The sequence below is a fragment of the Mirounga leonina genome, unplaced genomic scaffold, assembly GCF_011800145.1.
Source record: "Mirounga leonina isolate KUSES-001 unplaced genomic scaffold, KU_Mleo_1.0 Mir_95, whole genome shotgun sequence".
Lineage (NCBI taxonomy): Eukaryota > Metazoa > Chordata > Mammalia > Carnivora > Phocidae > Mirounga > Mirounga leonina.
Window position 1 is genome coordinate 17,060,125 of NW_023270865.1, and position 26,842 is coordinate 17,086,966.

The 26,842-nt window shown below is 36.2% G+C and overlaps 1 protein-coding gene across 1 annotated transcript in view; it reads right to left on the bottom strand.

Annotated features, from left to right (window-relative positions):
* CDH12 (cadherin 12) overlaps positions 1-26,842 on the bottom strand; it is a 679,766-nt gene that overhangs the window by 231,469 nt on the left and 421,455 nt on the right. The window contains exon 3 of the mRNA XM_034998857.1: positions 19,399-19,815. Coding sequence (XP_034854748.1) covers positions 19,399-19,629 — 231 coding nt within the window. The 5' untranslated portion in view covers positions 19,630-19,815. The remainder of the gene's footprint in view (positions 1-19,398; positions 19,816-26,842) is intronic.

The window sequence follows — 26,842 nt, forward strand, 5'->3', positions numbered from 1 at the left end:
TGTCTTCCAAAAATTGGAGAACATCTCCTCATTTTTCTCATACTTATTCAAGACGGTGCTAGCAATCCACTTGGTTAAATGTTGAAATCCCAATTGCTCAAATGCCAAAGCAAAGAAGAGATGATGTTTGAGAGTCTCTTCAGGAGCAGCTGCTCATGGCAGCCCCTTCTTAACTTTTGGCTGGCATCTCCCCCAACAACCTTAAGCCCAAATCCTGAAAATATATACTACTCAGGCACAGTCCACAGATTTTTCTGCTCAGTGGTGTCCAACATTTCAGCAACCTGATTCAAGTTTGTATGTCTATATATTACATGCAAGTATCAATGGAAGTTTGAAAGCTGAGTCCTTACACTCTTTGCCCCAGCTATTAACCAAACATTTATGTCTTTGTGCCAAGAACTCAGTCAGGTAAAAGAGATTCAAAGCTGAATCTCGGCCATTTGCAGATGTTTGTGTCTACTACAGTTTTTAAGTGCCCCCATTGTGCTGTTGACTTCCAAATGCATATCTCTTAGTCTGACCAAACCCCAAAGTCCAATTAATACACTGAACTTCTAATGGGTCATCATCTCCAACCCAACGTATCTAAAATTATTCTCATCATCTCATTCATATTTTAATAACTCAATATCCTTCTAGCATTTTCTCTTTTTACTGATGACAGGATAAATGTGTATGAAGTAGTCACACTGAATGCCTCTGAGCTATAACTAGTTTGATAAAAAATGTTGTAGCATATAATGGATATTTTGTTTTAGAGTTCATCCATATCATCCTCATTCCTCTGAGAGACTTCAAATTTGCCTCTCTCTATAAATATCATTCTGGGGAGGGTTGCTAGTTGGGATGCCCTTGTTTTCAGGGGTAATCATATGGCATAGGCTAGATAAATTATTGCACCAAATTCTCCCTGGACACACATTGGCCATGCATCAGGTATGAGAGAGAACCTAGATCTGGCAAGGAAAGCATCTCTTTCCTCTTTCATCATAAGGCTGTAAAGATAAATATATGATGGGGCGCCTGGGTGGCTCAGTTGGTTGGGCGACTGCCTTCGGCTCGGGTCATGATCCTGGAGTCCCGGGATCGAGTCCCGCATCGGGCTCTCTGCTTGGCGGGGAGTCTGCTTCTCCCTCTGACCCTCCTCCCTCTCATGCTCTCTGTCTCTCATTCTCTCCCTCTCTGTCTCAAATAAATAAATAAAATCTTAAAAAAAAAGATAAATATATGATGAACTGACTGTGTTTATTATTTTCAATTTGTAGAGACACAAGATCTAACAGAATGAAGTTATATATTATAAAAACAAAACAAAACAACACAAAATCAGGACAAGTAGAGGTGAAGACTCAAAAAGAAGTCAAGAGATTACTGATGACAATGGTTTGGGCACAACAAATTCCTCTTTTGGGAGGGATTTGAGTTACATACTGGACATTTGACACTAAAAAGGTACTAATACATATGAAGATTATAATGGTGCCACTGTAATAGGAAATGTGTTTTTAGTTTAAAATTTTGTCATGGGTGCCTGGGTGGCTCAGTCAGTTAAGCGTTTGCCTTTGGCTAAGGTCATGATCCCAGGGTCCTGGGATCGAGCCCCACATCGGGCTCCCTGCTCAGCGGGAAGCCTGCTTCTCCCTCTCCCTCTGCTGCTCTCTCTCTCTCTCTCTGTCAAATAAAAAGTAAAATCTTTAAAAAAAAAAATAAAATAAAATCTAGTCATAATTTTTCTTGGTAAAGGAGTAATCTATTGATCAGAGAGAACAACAAAGCCAAAGAGGAACACTGAATGCCTAAGATATGGAATTGAAGGGGTAGGAGGTAGAGAGGGATGGAAGAAGAAAGGGAGGGAGGGAGAGAAAGAGAGGGAAAGACAGGAAGAAATAGAAGGGAGATATGAGGGTAGAATGAAGGAAAGAGAGTATGCACATATTACCATATGAAGCATTTAGGTTAACATGGCAAAGAGCTAGCCCAAATTTTGCAGAGCATAAAAAACAAACAAATAAAATAAAAAGCCGTTATAGAAAGTATTGATAAAAGTTTCAGAACCACTTTCAGGCAGAATTGGTAGGAACATTCTGCAAATAACAATAAGGACCATGAAAAAAAGAAATGCCAACCCAGCATAGAATTGTGGTACCAGTCGTCTATGCAACAATGAAAATCTGCATATCTAGGAGAAAGATAAATCTATTAATATTCTAAGCAGAAACTAAAATATGTTTCCATTATTTATGAGTTATACATCATGAAGTATACAATTTATAGTTTGTTGCTTTTATTTATGCTTGAATTAACTCTACAGTAATTTGCATATAATTCTCATTAGAGAGTATAGATTCAATCATTGTCAACAAATTCTTAGGTTGGTTTAGTAAGTTTATGAATTAAGTATCTCTGGCTGGTATTGATACATACATATGCTGGAGTTGATATATACATATGCTGAGGATTAGTGGCCCATATCTATTACCCACACAAGCCTGGGGCCCAGAATTTAGGAACTCCTGCAAAATGATTTTTTAAAAATTATTTCTATTGATTGAGCTTTATTTCATTGCACCACTACACACCAAATCATGTCACCCAGTAGTATTTCTGAGTCCTCCTCCTTCCTTGTCCAAGTTCAGCTCCCTCACACGTTGATTTAAATAGTGAGTTCCTATTACTAAAAATTAAGGTCCATTATTACCTATATATAAAGCTACCCTGGGTTTTGTATAACCTCTCCCTCTTAACTTACCTTCCCAACTCCCTTGTCCACCTCTCCCTCTTAACTTACCTTCCCAACTCCCTTGTCCACCTCACCACTGTATTAGAATTAACCACTCATTTCTGTAACCGCTCACATCTGTAACCTAGGTTCGTATAATAATTTTCAACATTTAGTATTATGCTTAAATAATTTCAAATATGTTTGAGTGTGAACCCCTTATGGTATGTCCAACATACAACCTGACATGCAATGCAGATTGACACATATTTGCTTAGATAAATTACACAAATTTAGTAATTTACTGACTAGCGGTGCTGTGATTTTCTAATAGAAAGATTGAGTTAAACTTTCTATTGCACATCTCAGCAGCTAAACACTCCTCAACAACCGTTACATGCATTTTCTACTTACTATATCAGTTCATCTGCTATCCAATTATCACCCTTTTAAGCTGCACACATCTGGAATTAACTTGGTATTGGATTACTGTGACAATTGCAAACTCTTTTCCCTAGTACATTATGAGCAACTGAGGAAATTACAGTCTGTTCTCAATACTTTGTTTCCTGTGGAGAATTTCTGAAAAAGCTGACAATTTGGAAACTAAAATTCCCTGTTGAGAGTTCACCATCAAACCAACAAATATTGTGAGATCCTCAATCTGCCCCATGTGCACTGATCTTAAAATTAACATGTAAGAGATAATTTTATCACCGCTGTTCTTACTGAACTCTACGGCATAGTTTCTCAAAGTATGATTATCGTAGACATCTAAATCTGATTCATGAGGGTTTCTTGTTAAAAATGTAGATGCCCATAGCCTAACCCAAGACCTACTCATGCTCTGTCAGGCAGGAATCAGAGAGACTTCTTTTCTTACTCTTGTAACAGTTACTCCACATAATGGTGATAAACCCTACATGAGTCCTGCTTTAGGTAAAGAAGAGATCACATAAAATCTGACATTTATTGGGCAGAGACATGAATGACTCCTCCAGATTGAACAGGGTCCTTCCCACTGCCCCTCTCATGGTATTATTTGAACTCTCTAATTCTGAGCTTCTTACATAGGATACACTTAATAATTAAGCCTGTAGTTACTATTTTTTTTACTATGACAAAGTCAATTCAAGGAGAAACTCATCTAGATTTTAAGCAATACTCTTTTAAAAATAAAAAAAAAAACTTATTGAGTTCCATTTTTAATGAAATACAGTATTTTTTGTTCTATAAATAATATCCAATATCACTATACATAGTATACTATAAAGAATATACGATTGGGAAGACAAAGATGATTCTACGTCAACTTTCTTGTTGTTGTTAAATAGACCAAATCAACATGGCTAATTTCAAAGAGACAGGGGCTTATCCCTGGCTACTATACTCCACTTACAAGAGCAGTGTACCTTGGCTACCTACATCATTTCTCTGTGTTGTTTTGTCATCTCTGTAATAATAATACACACGTGACAAGGTATAAATTATTACAGTAAAAGAGCTTCTAATCTTTTCCTCTATTACCTACAAAGATAATGCGGGTCTGGATAACTTCACTCATTTCTCTTCCTTTGACCTTTATGCTTGACCTTGAATTAGGAAACCATTTCTTGGGTATTTGTGATGCCGCATCAGACAAAAAGAGAGTGAGAGGAAATAGTGGACGAGAACAAGAGCTGGAAAACATTTCTCAGAGATTGGGAAGGGTGTGGTTTGAAAAGAGCTATTTTGGGCGAAGCACATAGAGGATTTTAGAGAGAAACTTTTAAGACTTTTAAAAGAATATTACTTTAGGGGCTTATGTGTTTCGCTAATTGTTTCCAAGAACAGAAAGTAAAGGATTTGAATACTATGAAATTTCTCTTATCACATCGAATATTTTCTTTTAACTGCAATTCTGCCCTGGGATTTAAACACGTGGGTCACAGCTTCATACATTTCATAACCCTGTGATTAAAAATCTTGTGAGGAGTCAAGGAAGTGATGCGTGAAGCGTCCTCAGCACTTCACTCTGCACAGGCAAAGCACAAGTAAAAATCAACAATGCTATCTATTAAATTTTATTTTTCTTTGATTTTCTTCATCTGCCATCATCTGGTTTAAAGTATATTTCTGCTACATCATTCCCACATATCCTCACAACAATGAAGGAATAGGAGTTTTGTTTTATTTTACAATCCATTGGTTTCACTTCAATAAACATAACTGGCAACCAAAAACTGTGTGTGATTATCTTCTGCTTTCAGCCAGTGTTTGTGAATATTCTCTTGGGAATTGTTCACCTGTGACAGCCCACCCTGCCTCCCCCTGGTCTTCCTTCCATTCACAAAGACACATAACCAGTTGTGTAGAGGGGCAGACCTGAAATTTAATTTTGACGTGTGTGTGTGTGTGTGTGTGTGTATACAGACATTGAAGCAATATTTTTGCTTGCCTGTTTCACCATGTTGCTTTCTAAGGAGACAAGAAAATAACAAATTTTACTGATTTTGTTTTGATTTGCAAGATTTGTTTTTCCTTAACAACCAATAAATTGTATTCAAAACTTGTTTTGACAAATGGTATGTATGTTTGGTGTTTTCCACATCACTTTCCTTGTCAAGCTTTGTGGAATCTTTAATAGACACTCATTACATTTGTTAAATCTATCTTAAATTTTTTGGAGCATGAGAATTAGTTTATAAGTACTCTATCACATAAATAAGCAAAAAATAAAAATAAAAATAACAAATTAACAACATAATTTCCAACCAGGGGACTATTCAAAACAGAGCTCAAAACCTCTTAGAAATATATCATTGTATATTTTGCCATATAAAATTTACATAGCAAAATGTTTTATACTTGCATCATTTTAAAATGGATATCTGAAGGTTTTCTTATCTCCAATACATTTATTTATTTAATGATTATATTTTTAGTTTGTTTTTCGTTTAAGAAATAGGAGAATCTCTCTTATTAAAAAAAAAAAAAAAATCATCCCGGATAAATGAAGAAGGACATCTGAAGTACTACTCTGCATTTCTGATTCATCTAGAAAAAAAAGAGTGGTGCCTTATAAGGCTTGCTCCAAAGCTCTTCATTTCTAATGAAACATAAACTCCCTTAGATGTTCTTTATCCAATAATTGAGTAATTGCGATGTCCTTATTCGGGGACTGAATTAACATATGTCTTAAGTTACAGCCCATTCAACAGCATCTCTTTATCTCCTTGAAAGTGACAGCAGGAGAATGAATAATATGTGTGATGCTATGTGCCTTCCCAGAGCTTTTCACCAACAGCCTTGTTTCATTTGGGAGCTTGCTTTACTCTATGTTAACACGCTTTATGTGTCAGAAAGCATTTTAAGCACTGTCAAATGTCAAATGTTTAACAGGCAGGCACACCTTCCCTCTACCACAGTGACTATTATTCTGGCTTCATAGTCAGGGTGATCTACTTTTGGACCCCAGTTTTCCAATTTTATGTTACCTGTGACAAATGACTGAACTTCGCTTCTACTTTCTTATTCTTAATATGCAGAAAACAACAGTACTCCCCTCTTGGGTGTACAGAGAGAATTGATGATGAATAACTCCTGAATACTTTCCACATACAAATTAGAAAATATTAAACAATAGTGCAATTCTTGTTAATACTATATCTCACCTCCTACATTGACTCTGTTATCCCCTACTTCAAATGAGTTCTCAAATGTATCCATTCTTATCATTCCTAAGCCTTGAACCAAAGCCATAGTCTCCGATGCCTATGTTCTTATCTCTTTTTTCTTTAAATATTTATTTGTTTTATTTTAGATAGATAAAACATGAGCGGGAGAAGGAGAGAGAATCTCAAGCAGATTCTGTGCTGAGTGCGGAGCCCCACACGAGGCTCAATCCCAGGGCCGTGAGATCACAACCTGAGCTGAAACCAAATGTGGGTCGCTCAACCAACTGCACCACCCAGGCACTCCAGTCCCTATCTCTTTAACACCAAAATTATTATTTTATAGCTGGTAAGAATAACCTTCCTCTGCTATTGTGTCATTTCTCAGAAGCTGGAGTAGTTTCCAAGAGTATCAGGGTAATCAAATTGGGCTAGAACTTGGAGTACTTAAACTTGTTATTTTAAAAATTCTTGTCCTTTACTCAGTCATGCTCATCTATCATAATGTGGTTTTTGCAAAAACGATCCACCTTGGTCAAGGACACTTTTTAGTCTTCCTTTGTACTTTACCTCAGAGCTCTAATATAGGTCTCTTGCACTAAACACCAGAAATCCTACTCTTTCAAAAAACTTTCCTAGAATTGCCATCTCCATTCTATTATCTTATTCCACCTTCATTGACTCAAATTCTATAAAAGTTGTAGATAATTCATAGAGACTTATAGTTAAATTATCTCCCACCATACTATTAGTGGGTACCTGGCAGAGTTTTGATTTTCATATACTTTAGCTTGAAAAATTTCAACTAGAAACTTCCAAATTAGTTTCTGCTTTCCCAGAAGAAGACTAGGATTTACCTTTAGACCAAACTTTTTCTTAGTTCTAGAAAGAACAAATAGCATGGTGTACTTCAGTTATGCAGATATGCAGTACAGAACTTCACTGATGTGAGGGCAAAGTTTTCTAACAAGACATTTTGGTTTGGCAGGGTCTGCCCAAGTCTTAGCCGATAATCATTGTTAAAATTAGATTGAACTCTTCTTCTAGTTACCTATTTCATCTGAAAGTTCATAAGAAAGAAAAAAAAAACAATAATTTTCTGGCAGTAACATGGAGGCTCTTAATGTGATTAAGTAAGTCAGGGTCTGAAGAGCCCTTGATCAAGGCCAAATGGTCATAAAAATAAAGGTGCCCCTAAGAGAAAAATCACCATAATGACCAGGAAAATTCTGTGTCAAAACCAATAGTAGGGACAATATTATTATTTTAGGCCTAGAATGCAGCCGATTCTAGATGTTCTGCCAATCAACTGCAATGCGCATGCCCCGGGCAAAATAGCTGTGTGTATGTGTGTGATTTCGTAGAGCCCTAACAATGTGGTCAGAGCCTCTGAGGCCCAGGCAGTTTTCTAAATGATATACACACTAAGGTAGCCATATAATTTGTCATCCAACAAGAACACTTTTGAAAATAAAAATGGGTGCTATTAATAACTTTACTTTGACATCAGGCATAACCCTAAACCCAAGTGGATTATTGCTTTGCATCATGTGGAGAAACCTTGGGCTTAGAGAGTCAGCAGAGACCTGTTTTGCAAGGCCAGTTTGTCTTGGGATGAAGACATTGTTGCAGCCTGCCCATCACTCCCTGCAGAAGCAGCCGCATGGGATACTGACTCATGACATCTGCAAGTCACATGGAAAGGACTAGAAATCCCAGTCAATTGGTACATGGAGACTTGTTTTCTTATAGTCTCAAAATAGCAAGTAAGAATCACCAGATTTTGTAGGTCTGGATTTTTGAAACCTGGTACTTAAGGGGAGCATACTGAAACCTTAATTTTTACTCCTGACAATATTCACCCAGTCCTAGTTCACATTTTACTTATCTAAAATTCTCACAATCCCAGCTCTTATCCATTTATCTATATCTTCTTTGTTCTTCAAAATTCTCACCCAGGAAGCATCATGTATTAAGAGCATACATAATTATTTTTCCATAAGCAATCATTTTACTTAATTGAACTGGAATATTTCCCTATTCAGTTACATAATTATTAATTTAATAGCTACTCTTGATCATTGTTTGATCCAAAAAATTTCACTTAGTAGTATGTATTCATAGCCATTAATAAAGACATCACCTTGGAAATACAAATAAGACTATCCTTCAAAACAGATTGAATAGTAAAAATTAGATAATTATTTCTTAAATATATTCAATGCCTCATATAATAACTAAAGTTTGATACTTAATCAAAGATTGTATGTTACAGAACAATCGAATCAGTGGAGGCAAAAACTAGAGATATTCTCGACAAATTAATGAGTGCATGTTTGCACATACTGATAAAATTATATGTCATAACTAATACTTCTAAACTTTTCATTTAAACATTGGCATTCTAAAATATGAAATCTAGATTTCTTCCATGAAATGCACAATTCAAAAATTTACATAAAATTACTATGCTGGACACCTGAAAGCTTGCACAAACACTCTGTGTGATTCCAGTTATGTGAATGCAGTGGCACTACATGAAGGCAACTGTAGCTTTAAGGAAAACATTCACTGTTCTAATTTGTAGACAGTTGTGAAACAAAGAAAAAATGTTATCGGGGGCCTGCGAGGCTCAGTCTGTGGAGCATGAGATTCTTGATCTTGGGGTTGTGAGTTCGAGCCCCATGTTGGGCATAGAAATTAATTTTTTTTCATAATCATGTAGTGGATAATAAAAATATTTAAAATATTTCCCTATTTGGTGCTCAAAATATTTGGTGCTAAAATATTTTAATCAAAGAAAAAATTACTGGAGGGTTGGTTTTGAATCATTTCTTATTACCTGGCTTTATTTTCAAAGTACACTTTTCCTTGTCTATTAATTTATTATTATTATTGTTATTGACTAATTAATTGATTTTGCTTTTTTTTAAGATTTTATTTATTTATTTGACAGAAAGAAACACAGCGAGAGAGGGAACACAAGCAGGGGGAGTGGGAGAGGGAGAAGCAGGCTCTCCGCTGAGCAGGGAGCCGGACGCGGGACTTGATCCCAGGACCCTGAGATCATGATCTGAGCCGAAGGCAGATGCTTAACAACTGAGCCACCCAGGCACCCCTGATTTTGCTTTTTAAAGCTACAATACTTGTCCTTTGGGGATGACCTCAAAAGTTAAAACAGTAACTGACATGGTCAATACAACTGAAATTCCATCTTTCCATACTAACAATTCCTTGTTTATTGTCTAAGTCTACTCAACAGAAAGTTGTATTTAGAGCCTTTTATATATCATGGGAAAATACCATTGTCTTCTTTTAATGCCCAGCACTTTGAAAACAACATTATGAATTACAATCTCAAATTCTTTATAATAAATGGCGTAAAATGCCATAACATCCTATAAATCTCTGGTCATTTCAAAATTCAGTAGCACTGAATACTTTGTCAAATATAGAGAAATTTAATTCTATATAACTCTCCACTTTTTATCATAATAAATCAGTTTGTATGAGGCTATCTCCCAAACAATTATTCATAACAAAGCCTGAAAAATAAGTTATCTCCTAACATCTAGATAAGAAAAATATGTAGGTACACTGCAAAGGTTATACTTACTGAGAAGATAGTTAATTTGTGAAATTAACATCACTGAGAGCCCGAATTAGACTTGAGTTCCACCCTCCATTATATTTATAATTCTAAGTCCAGATTCAGAATGAAAGAGAATACATACTCTGAGAGGAATGATTTTTTTTTTTTTTTTAAGTTGCTTGGAAAAAAGAGAGGGAGAAAGAGAAGAAGCCATCATTTGACTACTGGAAAAGCAATTCAGTAGCTTACCTAAGTATTTTAAATTGTTTCTAACTTTACTATGTCACCACATTACATGGTGTCACCTTAGTAAGGCAACACCCTATAAGCATTGGGAGACACTTCTTCATCGTCTCTCACAACCCTGCGGGTCTTTCACAGAAAGCACTAAATGTCCTTTTTTTCAAGACTCTGTTTTCAAGAATGTATATATAGCAAATAACTTTGAAAAGTTGAGATAGTGTCTTCTTCCAAAGGAAAGGACAGACATGCTTACTACCCAGTAAAATATAGGTAATGTCTCCCTCCCAAACAAAGGGCAGGCATTATCAGGCTTCCTCTCTATAAATGCAACCGGCTGAATGTGCTGGCATCCATCTGGGTCTCTTTTTGCCCATATGGTACATGGGGCAATGGGAACTGAGTCAATTATGCAGATGCTCATGCTGCTTGCTGTGCTGGGAGCAATAATGTCCCTTTTCTCTGACCCAGTCATCTCAAGTTCTCTTCTAACATCCATGAAACTGTGGGGGACTAACAGGTTTTTTTTTTTTTTTTTTTTTAAGATGTTATTTATTTACTTATCAGAGAGAGGGAGCATAAGCAGGGGGAACGGCAGACAGAGGGAGAAGCAGGCTCCCCGCTGAGCAAGGAGCCCGATGCGGGGCTTGATCCCAGGACCCTGGGATCATGACCTGAGGCGAAGGCAGACGCCTAACCAACCGAGCCACCCAGGCATCTCAAGACTAACAGTTCTTGATGGTTGACATAAAACAATAACAAGAAACGACAGCATGCTTTAATGAGTGTGAGTATGCATTAAAAGTCTACTCTAAAGTGTTGCACTGATATAAGCTCTATAGAAAATCTCCTTTATGCAATCTCTATGGGATATTGAGGAGTAGAAAAGATATGCTTTTATCATAGTAATTTCATATGTTATTCATATTGACTAAATGTCAGTAGGAATGAATTATGTGGTACCTCATGAACAATGAAATATATAGAGATGGCATTTTTATGACAGTAGTTTCTCCTTTTTCAGAGTTAAGAAAGAGGAATGATTCTCACATACACATATATTATGTTAAAAGTGTACCAAAATAATCCATTTATATTTCAAGCGTATGTTTGAGTGACATAACTCTGACATATATTCACAAAGTCAATATTGTTAGAAGAGGAGAACATTAAATTCGAAATCTTTATCATTCAGATCACTCTGCAGTCCCTCTTTTTCTGTTACCTGTTCATATGGGTGGCCTTTCCAGGTACTTCTCCAATCATTACATTGGGTCTAGGTCTTACCACCTGATACAATATACAAGTTGTAGGGGTTCATCAATGTTAGCCACAGAGAGCCCTGTTTCCCAAAGAATCCAGCTAGTATTTTATAGGAAGAAAATGTCTAAACATATGTGCACATATACACACATGCACCCACAATTAACTGTATTGTAAATACAGTTAATTTGTGACAAATGCATTTAAGATCTTTCTGATGAAATGTGAGGTAACACTACATTATTAGTCATATGAATGGACACACATGTGCTTAAGTAGTTTCATGTGGATCATTATTACAAGACCTGGAATTAGAATCAAATTCTCCTAACTCTTTATCCTAGCTTTTAAGTAACTATATCAGGCAATATCCACATATAATACAAAGAAATGGTTTGAAGAAACAGAAGGATGGAAAGATAATTATAGGGAAGGTGGAAAGACACCAGCAGGAGTAGGGGGAGAAGAGAAGCAGAAGAAAGAAAAAAGGAGAAAAAACAATAAAAGTGAGTCTCAAATCTTCATGCTGTTCATGCTATTTTTGAAATGCTGTTTTTAAGGATGTATATATTGATTTAAAGAGTTGAATTTCATTCAAGGTCCTGCCAATTCAATTAAAGTAAACACATTAAACCTTTATGGGACAGCTATTATGAACAACTAATATGCTAGAAGCAAGAAATAAATTGTAAAGGAGAGAGAAAAACTGACATACAATGGGCATTAACTGTTTGATAAGAACTTTAGTATATTGTGTTATTTATTTGTTCAGATTCCATGTCCATTTCCCTCTTAAATGTATAGCTATCTAATCATATCCAAGATGACTATTTCAAACACAGCTTCATTTTTTGAGAGAAACTATAAAACTAGAGATATGTTTAAGAACCAAGGTGGGCAATAAAATATCAGGTTTACCTAAAAAGGCTTTAAAAAAGAGCAAGAATGGCTCCTTCTGTTTGTTTGTTTGTTTGTTTGTTTGTTTTGCTACAGAATGTGCAGGTAGCTAATGATGATTTGATTAGCATCAAGGTTAAGCCATTTGACAGCAGAATGGATTAGAAACAAGATCTTGAATTAGAGTACTTGAATTCACTGCAAGGTTCTCAGGTAAGTAAGTGAGGCCAGAGTCAAGAGGATGCATTTGATTTTGTTTAAAGATTGGGTTGATATTATGAACACTGACTCTCAAATGAACAAGAATTACTCTGATATCAAAAGCTCAAATTTTAGGAGTAAATTGCACCATGAAAATAGGCTTCTCAAAAAAGCTACATGACAAAACAAAACAAACAAACAAACGAAAGAACTGCATGACTCATGAGCCAGATAGATAATAGATAGATAAAATGTCAAGCCAAAAAAATGCATTTTAAATGTGTTACTATAACTTTGTAATATAATTTACATTTTTATTGGGTGCAGAGGGTTATATACATGAATCAAAATATCATCCTAGTATTGTGTTAGCTTACTTTATTTTTAAATATTGTATTAGTTTAGAAGAAATTCTGTAGAGACAAATTATTTTTGCAATGCAATTAGATCTATTTTAATTAATAGTTAATAAACTATCATGCTATCTCTTCTTTCTTTTTTTCTTCTTATTATTTATTTTACTAATCCAAAACCAAATTCTACCTATAATTACAAAAAAAAGAAAAGAAAAGAAATTCTATTGCCATTGCCTTGACTTATATCTGCAACTCTTCCCTGAATCCCTAGCTTGTTGGCCTACCCTGAAGATTTTGGACTTGAATCTCCACAATCGTGGGGGAGCAATTCCTTAAAATAAAATTCTCTCTCTCTTTGACTCTCCATACATATACGTATAAATATGCATACATATGCATATGCTTTTGCATATGCATTTACACATACACACACATACCCTGTTTCTTTTGTTTATCTGGACAACCCTAACTAACAGGATGCCAATCAGATCAAACCAGGCATATAAATAGGGCATAGATCAATGTCTTTCAACTATACTTTTGAAATCTATTGGCTGTACCCATTCCTTTCATCTTTCTTTAAGGTGTAAAGAAAATCTTTAAACCATTTTGACAAAGGTCACCTCTGGCTCATTGACAAAACCAGAAGAGGCTTTTTCAGTCATTATTTAATTTGACCGATGAATTTCATTCCTTACTTCCAAAACTTTCAGTTTATTTTCCATTGCACTATTTAATATTTGTGTTTTGCTTCTTATTAAATAGATCTACCTAAGTCTACTTCATTTGCTTTTCAGTTAAAAGTCAGGGTTCACATACCTTCTCTGCAATTTTTCCTGGAGTGTGTTACCCATTTGTGTGATTTTGACTACCAGCAGTATACCATTTACTCCTATGTCTGCATCTCTAACATAGGCTTCTTTTGTGAACTCTAGATTAACATATCTAAATATCTGTGAGATACTTCACCTGGGTACATCTAAGGAGGGCTGCCAGGGTGGCTCAGTCGGTTAAGTGGCCGGCTCTTGATTTCGGCTCAGATCATGATTGCAGGACCCCGGCAGTGAACCCTGCATTGTGCTCTGTGCTCAGCACGGAGTCTTGAGGGTTCTCTCTCTCTCCCTCTCCTTCTGCCACTCCCCCTGCTCTCTCTCTCTCTCAAATAAATAAATCTTTAAAAAAATAAAATAAAAGTAACTATGGATGTATAATGCCTGACAGTGATCATTTTGTTTCTTACTCAAGTCCCAAAACTATATCGGATACCAGGAAAACAAAGTCAGAAATCTGAGTCACATAATTTACCATTCCCATTCCTACATTCTCTACATGCTATTATCCACTAATGTTTTGTCTCATCCTTTATATTCCCATGACTGACAGATCTTGAAATATTTTATAATATGTCTATCTTTCAAATTTTCAACTCTAATACCCCATTCTCTTCATTACTTCCTGACAAGCCTATTGTAACCTTCTCCTATATGTTCTCCCCATCTCCATACCTGTCCCCCCACCTCCAATGAGTCTTTTAAATGGCACTTTGAATACTCATTCTACAACTGCAACTCTGTCCATGTGAATCCTCAACCAAGACATCTTTGTGGATTATGACACCTTTAAGAACAAATAATACTGTAATATACAACATGGGGCTACAGTTAATAATACTCTACTGAATATTTGGAAGTTGCTAAGAGAGTAAATCTTTTTTGTTAAATTTTATTTACTGGCGTGCCTTGGTGACTCAGTCGGTTAAGTGTCTGACTTCAGCTCAGGTCATGATCCCAGGGTCCTGGGATCAAGCCCTGCATCGGGCTCCCTGCTCTGTGGAGAGTCGGCTTCTCCCTCTCTGCAGCTCCCCATTCTTGCACTCTCTTGTTCTCTCTTTCTGTCTCTCTCTCTCTCTGTCAAATAAATAAATAAAATCTTTAAAAAAAAAATCTTATTTACTTATTTTAGAGAGCGTGAGCGAGCATGGGGAGAAGCAGAGGGAGAGGGAGAGAGAGAGAGAGAATCTCCAGCAGACTCTGCGCTAAACACAGAGCCCGATGCGGGGCTCATCCCAGGACCCTGAGATCATGACCTGAGCCGAAACCAAGAGTCAGACACTTAACCAACTGAGCCACCAGGTGCCCCTAAGAGAGTAAACCTTGAAAGTCCTAACTACAAGAAAAAAATTTATAATGATGTATGGTGACAGATGTTAACTAGACTTATTGTGGTGATACATCTTGTAATGTATACAAATATTGAATCATTATGTTGTACACCTGAAACTAATATAATGCTGTATGTCAACTATACCTCAATTTATAAATAAATAAATAAATAAATAAGTAAGTAAGTAAGTAAATAAATAAATAAATAAAATAATACTGATCTTGGTATCAGAATTGAGACGTGATAATACTTTCTGTATTTACCTACCCTAAAAGGTTGGCTTCACATTCTCTGACTATATTGAAATATGGTTATCTAAGCCTCACCTTGAATTTTCAAGCCTCAGTGCTTATAAGACTTTCCCTCAGACTCTCTCTTCTGAGAAAAATGGAGTCATCCTTCAAGATGCATCTCAGGTGCTCCCTCATCTGTGAAGGCTTTCTTAAACTGCTCCATCTTCTGGACATAGTCAACGACTTGACTTTGTCTCCACAATCCCTAGTAGGATCTCCTTTACAGTACTTTCAACAGAGTATTGAAATGATTGCTAGCTCTTAATATCCTTATAAGATAACAAACTGTGGTATTTTCTGGTGCAACGGGGCTAAACTTCCTCACTTAAAGTCCTAGTTTCAGCATTTACTGCCTGTTGGGCCCTGGGCCAGTTACCTGACTCTTCTGTGTCTCAATTTCCTGGTATGTGAAATGGGACTACTAGAAATCTTCTTCATAGTGCTCTTTTGAGGATTCCATAATTTTATGAATGCAAAGCAATTAAAACAGTGCCCAAAGTAAGCACTAACCTAAGTAAAGCTTACCGATTATAATTGTAATCTAGGGACCTTCATAACTAGATTGATTCTTACCAGGCTTAACACTTTCTCAAATTGTAATGCACTCAATAAAAAAAATAATAATAATAATACGTTGAATGAACAGGTGCCTCCAGAATTAGGGTTTAAATATATTTCATTTTTTAATCTTTTTGCCATTTTAAACAATTTAAATTTAAGAATTACTGCTAAGAAAGATCATCCAGAATGATAACTCAATTTCCTAAATTATTCTTTGAGGATAATTGGGCAGCATTTTCTTGATGCACAGCTTTGAGGCTATGATATAACATAGTACTATCCAGACACAGGCACCCAGTTATATATGTTGGTGAGAGCATCCGGCTTACTCTGCGAGTATGTGTTGTGTACATTGTGTGTATGTGTGTGTGTCTTTAATGATATGGGGTTTTTTGTTTTGTTTTTGATTTTAGTGGGAACTATGAGCAACTTACAGCATCTGAATTAAAATTTTTGCTGATCAAATTAATTTCTGTGTTACTATGCATCTTACACTTATCCAGGTATTGTCGTAAATCCAAAATGTCTATTCGAGGGAATTATTGGCTTTATCTCCGGACACCCTTATGATTTCTTTGTATATAAAATAAAGTAATATTCATTATAAGCAACGCCACAGTGTGGTCTTTCTTGCAAGAATGTCAACACTGACATCTAAGACGATCAAGATGCTGACTATACATTTCCACATGTATAAATTCTTTTAGATTTGCAGCTAGGGACATAGAACTTTCTTCTCAATAAGTGGAACTTTCAGTAATAGGAGCTGTACAAATTAATGTTTCCCATAGATGCTGGTGCTGTAAAAAACCATAAAATTAAATTTCAAGCTCAATTATAGTAGTTTAGTTTTATTTTACTAACCCACTACGTATTTAACTAATCCACTATGACTGCTATGCTTGGCACTTTTTCATTTTCCTTCTTCCTTAGGCTTGAATTCTATATCATTTATAATATTTTATTTTTTCTGCAAACTGTCTCAATGTCTTTCTAAAAAGAGCAGAAGCATAAATATATTTATATATGTTTACACACATACATACAGTAACTTGAATTGGTCCTGATGTTATCGTATTACTATTCCCACATCTAGATGCACCAAGACAAACTTAATTAAACTTTAATTAGTTTCCATGTGGAAAGGAAACTGTGGCTACTATTGTTTCATTTGCATTAGGAACATGCATTGGGGGAGAGCTACAGGTTTTCAGCACACATTACATATGTATGACTGAAAATAATGTCGTTTTCATTTAATAATAGATCTTAGATCTACTCCTTTAAAATCTACATATAAATACTAATTCATGTTTGAAATGAATTGGATGAATTCTATTCTATAGTAGTAATTACAAAGGTATGATTCCAGAGTATCAAACAAAATTTGGATATGCAAATTTTGCATATCCTAGGTGAAATGCTACTCTATCTAAGATAGAATAAAAGTCAGTTTCATTAATTTTTCAACAAACAATCTTCTCACTTCAGATTCAGGCAACTAAAGGTTATGAATCTGCTTCAATCAAAACCAGAGAGAATACTTTCTCATTATACACTTGCCAGGAACTTCAATGTGATGTCTAGTTTGCATCATAAGCAGAGCTGAGAATATTAATACCCATGAGGCAGAATTTTAGAGCTATGCTACCCATCCATTTGTCTTAGATTTCAAAACTTGATCCCTATATTCCATTAACTCATAAAAAACAAGTGTACCAGAACAACATGAAATTATCTCACCATAAAAATTATATTTCATGATCATATGGAAGAATCATATAAGCAAAAGGAATGTATACTAACATCGGGAGTTTCCATGTTTTAGAGTGCTTTCCTCAAAATTTTCTGAGAACCTTCTTTTTTCCAGGTCTATTTGTGGGCAGCAATGCCATCTGGTGGGTTGCCATGGGCTAGACTGTATCCATTTCTCCCCCTGAAGGCACTCTCTGACTTTCTACTTAATTTTGGCTTTATCAGATACCCTGGGGAGCTCCAGGACTAATACCTATGGAGTTGTCCCAGGGCCCCATGACCAAGCCCTGATTCCTAGTAGGCGGTCTGTCAAGGAGATTGCCTCTCCTAATGATATTGTGTATTTTTTACAAAATCACTAAAAATTGGACTGCCAGAATGGTCCACAAAGACTGACTTGGCATGACTCAAATTTTATATAGAGATAGATAACCCACAGAAAACATTTGTCTGGGGCCCCATATACCTCAGGGAAACCTTGGCTATGTGTTCATTTTTAACAAAGGTTCTATTTGAAGACCTTTTCCACTGTATTATTCAATAGTCTTTAAACACATTTCTAAAAGGTAAATTCTAAAAATATAGTGCAAGGAATTTAAATCTTGAATGGATTTGTTTCCTTTGACCTACCATTGGAATCTTAAGACTCGTCATATTTCTCATTAGTTTAGGCTTCCAGAGAACTCTGAGGACATTAATGTGCAATAAATACAATCTTCTAGATCAGCTTCCTAGGACTCCTCCTATTATAGTTTTCTATTTCTGTCTTTGGATTTATTCTAAACTCTCTTCAAGCATATATTTTTGTTTTGTTTTGTTTTCAAGCATATATGTTTTTATTAAAACCACGGCAAAATCTTTTAGAAGATTTAAAGACAGTTAACTAACAAAATAAAATATCCATTTTTTTCTGGGAAAAAATAATTTGGTGGCAATGATAAGTTATATCCATTCTATACATGGGTCAAAAATTTTATGTAAGGAAAATAGCAGTAAAGCATAAATGTGCTGAAATGAAGAGTTACCATCAATTATTTTGTGAAAAAAAATTAAATTTCAATAAACTAACAATAAGATTTAAAAATGACATGCTGTGTTGAAGATTGAGGTGTATGTACTTGAGTTTCAACACTTATAACTTTGGCCATAAATAGCTTCATAAATAGCTTGCAAAACATATAATAAATAAATAATTTATAAAGTATAAGCAAGCCACGTCAAATATTTCAAAACCACATTTCAAATGGTATTTCATGTTTTTAAGGGGCAGGGAAAGGAAGACATCCTGGTCATTCAAGGATATCAACAGCAGCTTAGAATATTTATGCCTGGGGACTTTTTCTCTGTCTTCTTCGTAAACAGTTCCAGAACGTCTGTGAGCAATAATGTGCTATAACCTTTTTCATGATACTTAATATTTTAACTTCTTGTCTTTAGCAAAGAATCTTTAAAAAAAAAAATAGGAACAAAATATATATTAATTTCATTAAAATAACCAGGGAAATTTGAGGTAAAGAATGATTAAATGATGTTCCAAAGCTTACCCAGGCCACTGAGTCAGGAAGAGAAACCAGGTCTCTCGGATTTCAATCCCAGTGTTCTAGTCACTGGTTTGTTCAACTCCTGTGCAAAACATCCATACACAATACACAATTCATAATCCCCCTTGCTATCAAGTGGTTGTCAAAAGAAACGCCATTACCTTTCCAACATACTGAGGCTCGGAGCCCATGTATTCCTCCAGCACAAAAAATTGATTCCATACCCAGCCACGTTTAACTCGTTGGAAATGTGATCGGCGCCCTGGCAGGTGGATAACATTTTCTGTTGGTTCTGTGGCTAAAGTCTGTTGTGGCTGTGGTTGAAGGGGTATTAGGAGACCTCCATCAAACAGGACCCAGAGAAGCAGGGATAAACAGTTCCTTGTAAGCATTGGCAAAGGCTTTCCAACAGCAGAGTAATAAAAACTCCAGCACTTAATGTAGAATTGTGGAATCCAGGTTTGAGGTGTCTGTGGCCTCCACCACTTAACTTTCTGTTTTATTGCAGAAATGATAATGCAGGCATTAATCCTTTTGATGAAAAGGCTTCTGCTGTATTACATTCCATCTAAAGGGACCTATAAAACAGATTAACAAAGATACATTAAATTGACAGAATGACTTGATGGTAGTCATCAAAACTCTCATTGCGTCTGCCAACATTTAAAGAAATAAAAAGGAAAGCCTGGAAAAGACTTGCATTGCTAAATGGTCACTGCTATGCACCCTGCAAATTTGGATAAACTAAGTTTTCTACAGACTTGAAAAAAGCTTTAAGATGAAGCAAAAGGTGTATCATAAACAGAAGCAATTTTTTCTCAATTTAATAATCATTTTAAGGATAAAACACAGATCACTATTTTTAACAAGAACTAGGTTAGAGGAGGGCTTCACAATGTCACCTTTTGACATTTGGGGTTGAATAGTTGTTATTGGGGAGCTATTCTGTGCATTTGACTTTTAGCCACATTTCTTTCCTCTGTTCAGTAAGTGACAGTACCATCGTCCCCTACTCCCAATTGTGACAATCAAAAATTTCTCCAGGCATTGCCAAATATCTCCTGGAAGAAGCAAAATATGCCAAGATTGAGAATCATATATTTAGAGAATAAGAAAAAGAAAAAAAAATTAAGAAAAACAAAAAACAAAAAACCCTAAAATTAGAAAATAGAAAGAATCAGTCCATCCACGAAAGAACAAGATAAATTAGTAAATTTAAGTCAATGAAATTACTGAAATATAAATGACTGATAAATTGTCACATGGTTTTATAAGGCTTTATAAGCTTTAACTTAAAAAGAATTGCTTCTCTAGCCTGGATACATGGGAATTATTTTGTCTCAAATGTGCAGTTTAGAGCAACCTTGGATCCCTACCAGATTGACAACCTCTATTCTGCATTTAGGTAAAGTGAGTTTTGAACTCTTCCTTACAACAAGCAATTCTGTTTTTCTTTCCTTCACTTATCTAAGGTTTATTGAGTGTCAACAAAGTCCTTTATTTATTATACAGTAGATAAGAAAATATACACAATTCTTGACTCTCTTAAATCAGAAACAGAAAACAAATTTAAAAACAAATACAGGGGCTCCAGGGTGGCTCAGTCAGTTAAGTGTCTGCCTTCGGCTCAGGTCATGAGCCCAGGGTCCTGGGATGGAGCCCCGTGTGGAGCTGCCTGCTCAGTGGGGAGTCTGCTTCTCCCTCTCCCTCTGCTGCTCCCTCAGCTTGTGCTCTCTCACTCTCTCTCTGTCAAATAAATAAATACAATCTTTAAAAAAAAAATTAAAAAATAAAAAAACAAATACATAAATGAAACCAAATTTACGAATGCTGTGGATTAAAAAAAAAAAAAGGCCAAACAGACAGACTATCCCTGATAGCACAACCTAAGTTAGCAAAAGTCAGTTTTAAGTGACAATTGCACTGAGAACTAAAGGAACAAGAACAACCCATCCTCTGTGAGCAGGCACGGGAAGCATGTGGCTCGAGCTCCAGCACAGTTTTGTGCATTTGGCACTCAGGACTTGATGCCTACAGCCTAAAATTGGAATTTCTCAAGAGCCAAAAATGTTGGAGGCCAGAAATTGTATATAATGCTTCCAAAACAAGGGAACTAAAATCAAAATCAATATATGTTTAATTAAACATCTATGAAACATGGCATCTTGTCAACTCGTCAGCTACGATGCAGTTCAGTGCTCATCGAGTCATATACAACATTACAAAAATTATAATGTGTTCCTCACAAATATTCAAATTTAAACATTTAATGTGGGAATCATGCTTGAAATAAGATAGGAGATGGGAAATATCCAAAAGTTATACTCTGAAAGCATTCTATAAGAATACTCCCCAAAAAAGAAATAAAACAGGATATGATATTTTTTCTGTTGTGTGAAGGGATGAGACCATTAAATGCTGATAAAAACATAAGTAGGCATATATTTAATTGCAGCTTTTCATTCTGGCAAAATAATGCTCATAACAAGTTAACCTCTATTGTCCCATATGGTTACCACGAGCCATATGTGGCTATTTAGTTGAAATGTGGTGATTTGAGATTTTTAACTTATATACCAAATTTCAAAGAATTAATACCAAAATAAGAAGAATATAAAATATCTCAATTTCTTTTTTTTTTTAAGATTTTATTTATTTATTTGAGAGAGAGAATGAGATAGAGAGCATGAGAGGGGGGAGGGTCAGAGAGAGAGGCAGACTCCCTGCCGAGCAGGGAGCCCAACGTGGGACTCGATCCCGGGACTCCAGGATCATGACCTGAGCCGAAGGCAGTCGTTTAACCAACTGAGCCACCCAGGCGCCCAATATCTCAATTTCTATATTCATTTGTTGTTGACATAATATTTTGGATATATTAGGCTGAATAAGTATAAAAATGAACTTCACCTATTTTTTTTTCCTTTTTGTTGTGTTTACTGGAAAATTAAAATTATATATGCAGCTCACATTTGTGGTTTGCATTATTTTTTATTGGACAGCACTGATTTAAACAAGTTTAAATCACAAACTGTGGTTTCTACTTAAATAACTTATTCTTAACCTTCAAAACCAAGTATCTAACATGAACGTGTCATGTCTATGTGACAATACATTTAAGAGGTCAGAGAATATTTGCCACTATTTTCAATAAGCCTGTGTAGGCAGAGTGCATGTATCTTCCTCATCTGTTCTCAAGTTTAAATCACTAACGCCAACATTCAAAGTGTTCTAATTTCTTAACCTTTCCGTTTCTTCCATGCTTCTTCCCATACCCATGGCAATCCTGGCCCAGGCAAATGCAGAGCAGCTGGGGAGATAAACATGAATAGAAGAGATGGATGGCAGGAACTCGGACTTCCCAAACCTAGTCTAGTATATGTAATTAGGTTGTATTTTTGCTTTCTTATTCCGTGAAATTTCTCCTCCACTTTTCTGGGAACGTGAAGTATCAAAACTCAGAGTATAGAGAGCATTGACACCTGAGGTTATGTCTTTAAGGAAGTGTCTTTTCAATTTTACATTAGGGATTTTCAATATTGGACATCTGGGTATATTCATCATCGCTGCCACCAGTCTGGTTCCAGCTACCCTTTCCCCTTCGGTGTTAAAGGTGTCCAGATTCTGAGATTTGATCTGCTACTAGAGTAATTTTTCAGAAATTCTAATCTATGGACATCATTCCCCTTCTCTTACACTCGAATGTGTGTCTATAACGTGAGGGGATTGGTTGTAAATGATTGGTAAGTAGAGAAGAACGTGATTATAACATGAAAAGTATATTGTTTCGTAAGCTAATTCCTCAGCACATTAATGATTCACATCACCAAAAATGACAGCCAAACACAAAATATTGTAATAAGGCTGGAGTTAACTGCAGCCATGGAGGACAGTGTGGAATATGATCCCCATTTCCCTCATGTTCACATTCTGTCTTTCCTTTGACCTTGTTTGACACATATTAGCATGACGTGTTCTCCCACTTTTATGTCCAGCCCCACTCCTTTCTCTTTCTCTAAGTAGGCTTAACCTTACTTCTATCCCTGTGATCAAATTACTTTCTCCTTAAAATAGAATATTATATTTAAAGGGAAATTTACTTATTAGTAGTTTCTTTTTGCTACTATTTCCATGAGGATGATGATTGCTAGGGGTGACTACACAAGTTTGGGGGTTTGCACATAATCTTATTTTTTTCCCATGAATCCTGCTTTTTTATTTTTAAGATTTTATTTATTTGTTTGAGAGGGAGAGAGTGCACACATGAGTGTGTGTGTGGGGGGGGAGGCCAGAGGGAGAAGCAGACTCCTGACTGAGCAGGGAGCCCCATGATTTGGGGCTTAATCCCAGGACCCCAGTATCATGACCTGAGCAAAAGACAGACGCTTAAATGACTAAAGCACCCAGGCGCTCCGAATCCTGTTGTTTTAATATAAGTTCTACAGAATACAAAGCTTTTTAGAAATTCACATATCATAGTGTAGTAGAAACATCTGTAATTAACAACATAAAGCCTTCTCACTACACACTGGAGACTTAATGTACAGCATGGTCACTATAGTTAACAATAGGGTTATATATCTGAAAGTTGCTAAGAGTTCATCATGAAATTAGGATTTTTAATACGATATACATAAGCTTAACAGGGCCTACATGATCCACCTCTGCGTGAGCCTGGCCATTTATCCCCTCTGCTGGCCAAACCCTTCAGTTTTTATTAATAACAATAATAATTTATATTACAGATGCATGTTCATTTGCACCTCTGTGAAGGAGGTGTTTTATTATGCTCATTTCACAAATGAAATGGAAGAACAAGAACTTAAATGACATGGCCGTGGTCCACAAATGGACGCATAGCATGCAGGTTGAATCTGGACAGTCTGATTCCAGAGTTCATCCTCTTAAGTGCTATTGTATTCTGCCCCTATATGAGTGAATGCATAAATAGTTGAAAGCACCAAGGGTTTCAAATCGAAGCAAGAGAAGGAATATAAGCTTACAGACCTGGCTTCCAAATTATTTTTTCCAAAGCTAAGCAGCTATTTCAATATTAGGGCAGCTTAAGTTTACTTTGACTCCTTTAGAGATTCTGTCAAGTTAGTGAACTGAAGCTATCAGGTCAACTTAGTTCCTTTTCAGTCAAGAGATTGCTGGGCTCCCTGTATTCACACACAAGGATGTGAAAAGAGACAAATAATTTCTAGGCAGAGACAAGGGGGAAAATGCAAAAACTGGCAGGGTTAGTGTGCTAAGAGAACTGGATAATGGCTGAGAATTAAGAAACTGCACAACACCCCAGCAAATCCACCCAGCAAGGTGTTAGACAGGCCAGGTGACCTGAAGCAGCTGTCCTACAGAAAGGAAGGTAAGGTGGATTCCACTGTGCAGGCTTCTTCTCAGTTAGCTTGATCTGGGCATATAAGCCAGTGTGAGCCAGAGGAGAAGGCAGCCTGTTAGACCTACTTGACAACTCCGAATTTGGGGGTCACTTCCAGCCTCGGTATACTTAATCAAAGCATAATCAGGGGCGCCTGGGTGGCTCAGTTGGTTAAGCGACTGCCTTCGGCTCAGGTCATGATCCTGGAGTCCCTGGATCGAGTCCTGCATCGGGCTCCCTGCTCGGCAGGGAGCCTGCTTCTCCCTCTGACCCTCCCCCCTCTCATGTGCTCTCTCTCATTCTCTCTCAAATAAATAAATAAAATCTTTAAAAAAAATCAAAGCATAATCAAATAGGCGAATGAAAAGATGGGCTTTGGAACAAGACAGATCTGTTCATTGCATAGCTTTACGCTAAGTAACTCTCTGCTAAGTAGATTTGAACTGTGGGGACACAATCACCAATGTTCTCATGTCTGTGGCCCATATACATGATGAAATCACGGATTTTTTTAAATTCATCATTCAATTAGAACGTGTGCGAGTATGCAACTTCATAACTCACACTATTGCAGCATAACCCTAAAAATCCATGCCAGGGCTCTATAACACTGCAGTCCTTTAGTGAACAGATGAACAGATACTGTTTTCAGTGCCTGATGCCGCTCCCAGCAGATCCCAGCCTCCAGCCACAGTTGTCAGCCAGGGAGCTTTTAAAGTGCTGTATCACAACGGAAGTAATGTAAGGAGGTTGAAGGACTCTGGTTCTTAAGTGAAAGAGAAACAACTCCCCCCAGGCATGAAACAAAGCCTAAATTACAAGGAAAAACTATACTGAGCTATCAAGCTGGGACCACTTGCCCTAACACATTGTTGTTGTTATAACAGCAAGAATAGCAGACTTATTCTGAGGTGTCAGCACCCTATGGAAACATGTGAACCTAAAAGAAGACATATTTGTTATGAACGACATCACCAGAGGTGTGTTCTATTCCATATACTGGATTTCGGGCATAGCGTTTAAAAATTTATATTTGTCCATCATTCCTAAACTTTTGTAGAGCCTAAGTGGCTTTCTAAAGACTTTTCAAACCTGACGATGAGTCTCTGGAGTCAAACATTCCTTTTAGCAGAAGGGAGATTTTTTAAAAATGATCATGTATCAAAGGAGGGTATACTTGTGTGTGAAATACCCATTAAATGTGTCTCCAAAGCTGAGAGATAGCCAAAGGCTGTGGTTTCCATTGTTATTTACTTAATCTTGGCTGTGTGCTTCTAAGAATAGCTCCTGATAAAAGTTCTATTTCCTATAAATTACAATGAAAGGGTCTGTCTTTGTTAGAAGATGCCTTATTAGGCTGACAGATATATTAGTTATTACAAATGATTCTTTATTATCAGGATCACTCTAAGGTTACCTGCATCTTGGATAACTAGCGGTAATTATGCCTGTGGCCTATTATATAATTTTTCAAGAGCACTTCTTAACATTTGTTGTTTTTTTTTAAAGAGTATTTATAGTCCCCTACCCCATCTTTTAAATAAGTGGTCTTTTAATTTGAAATAATACAAAGGGAGGTCTTCTTTTCCACATTAAAAAAAGTGACAAAATAATTTACGTAATCTTGAAATTATTAAAATATCAATAATAAAATTATACTTGCCCTCATGTAACTCATTATCTTAAAAACATAATTTTTAAATGTGATTTAATGTTACATTTAAAATTTTTCTCCTTCATACTATATAAAATTCATTATAAACCCATAATTATTTAAAGATTCTAGGCAAATATGATGGTTCAAGAATTTGACTGTAGAAAAATTTTCTGAAGGTTTTAACAGAGACATTTTTCTGTAAAATATTTAACCATTGTTCAGAAATTAAAGTAGTTCTTGGTATGCCTTGGAAATGACAAACTTCCCTACTATACCTCTCTCGGTCCCAGGAAGCCCACATCAAAAGGAAATTTACCCTCTCTGATGTAGCAAAACCTTAATCCTAACTCTTGTATTTCATGAATTTGACACCACGAAGCAGAGACAGTAAACCAATTTCTGTTGCCTCTTAGGAGTAAAAAAAGATGTGTCAAGGTGATAATTAGTCTATGAGCTTAATTTATGGCGTTCATTGATCCTTGCTCTCTGACAGGTCCAGATGCTACTCTCTACTGCACACTATTGAAGGAAGGAAGGAAGGAAGGAAGGAAGGAAGGAAGGAAGGAAGGAA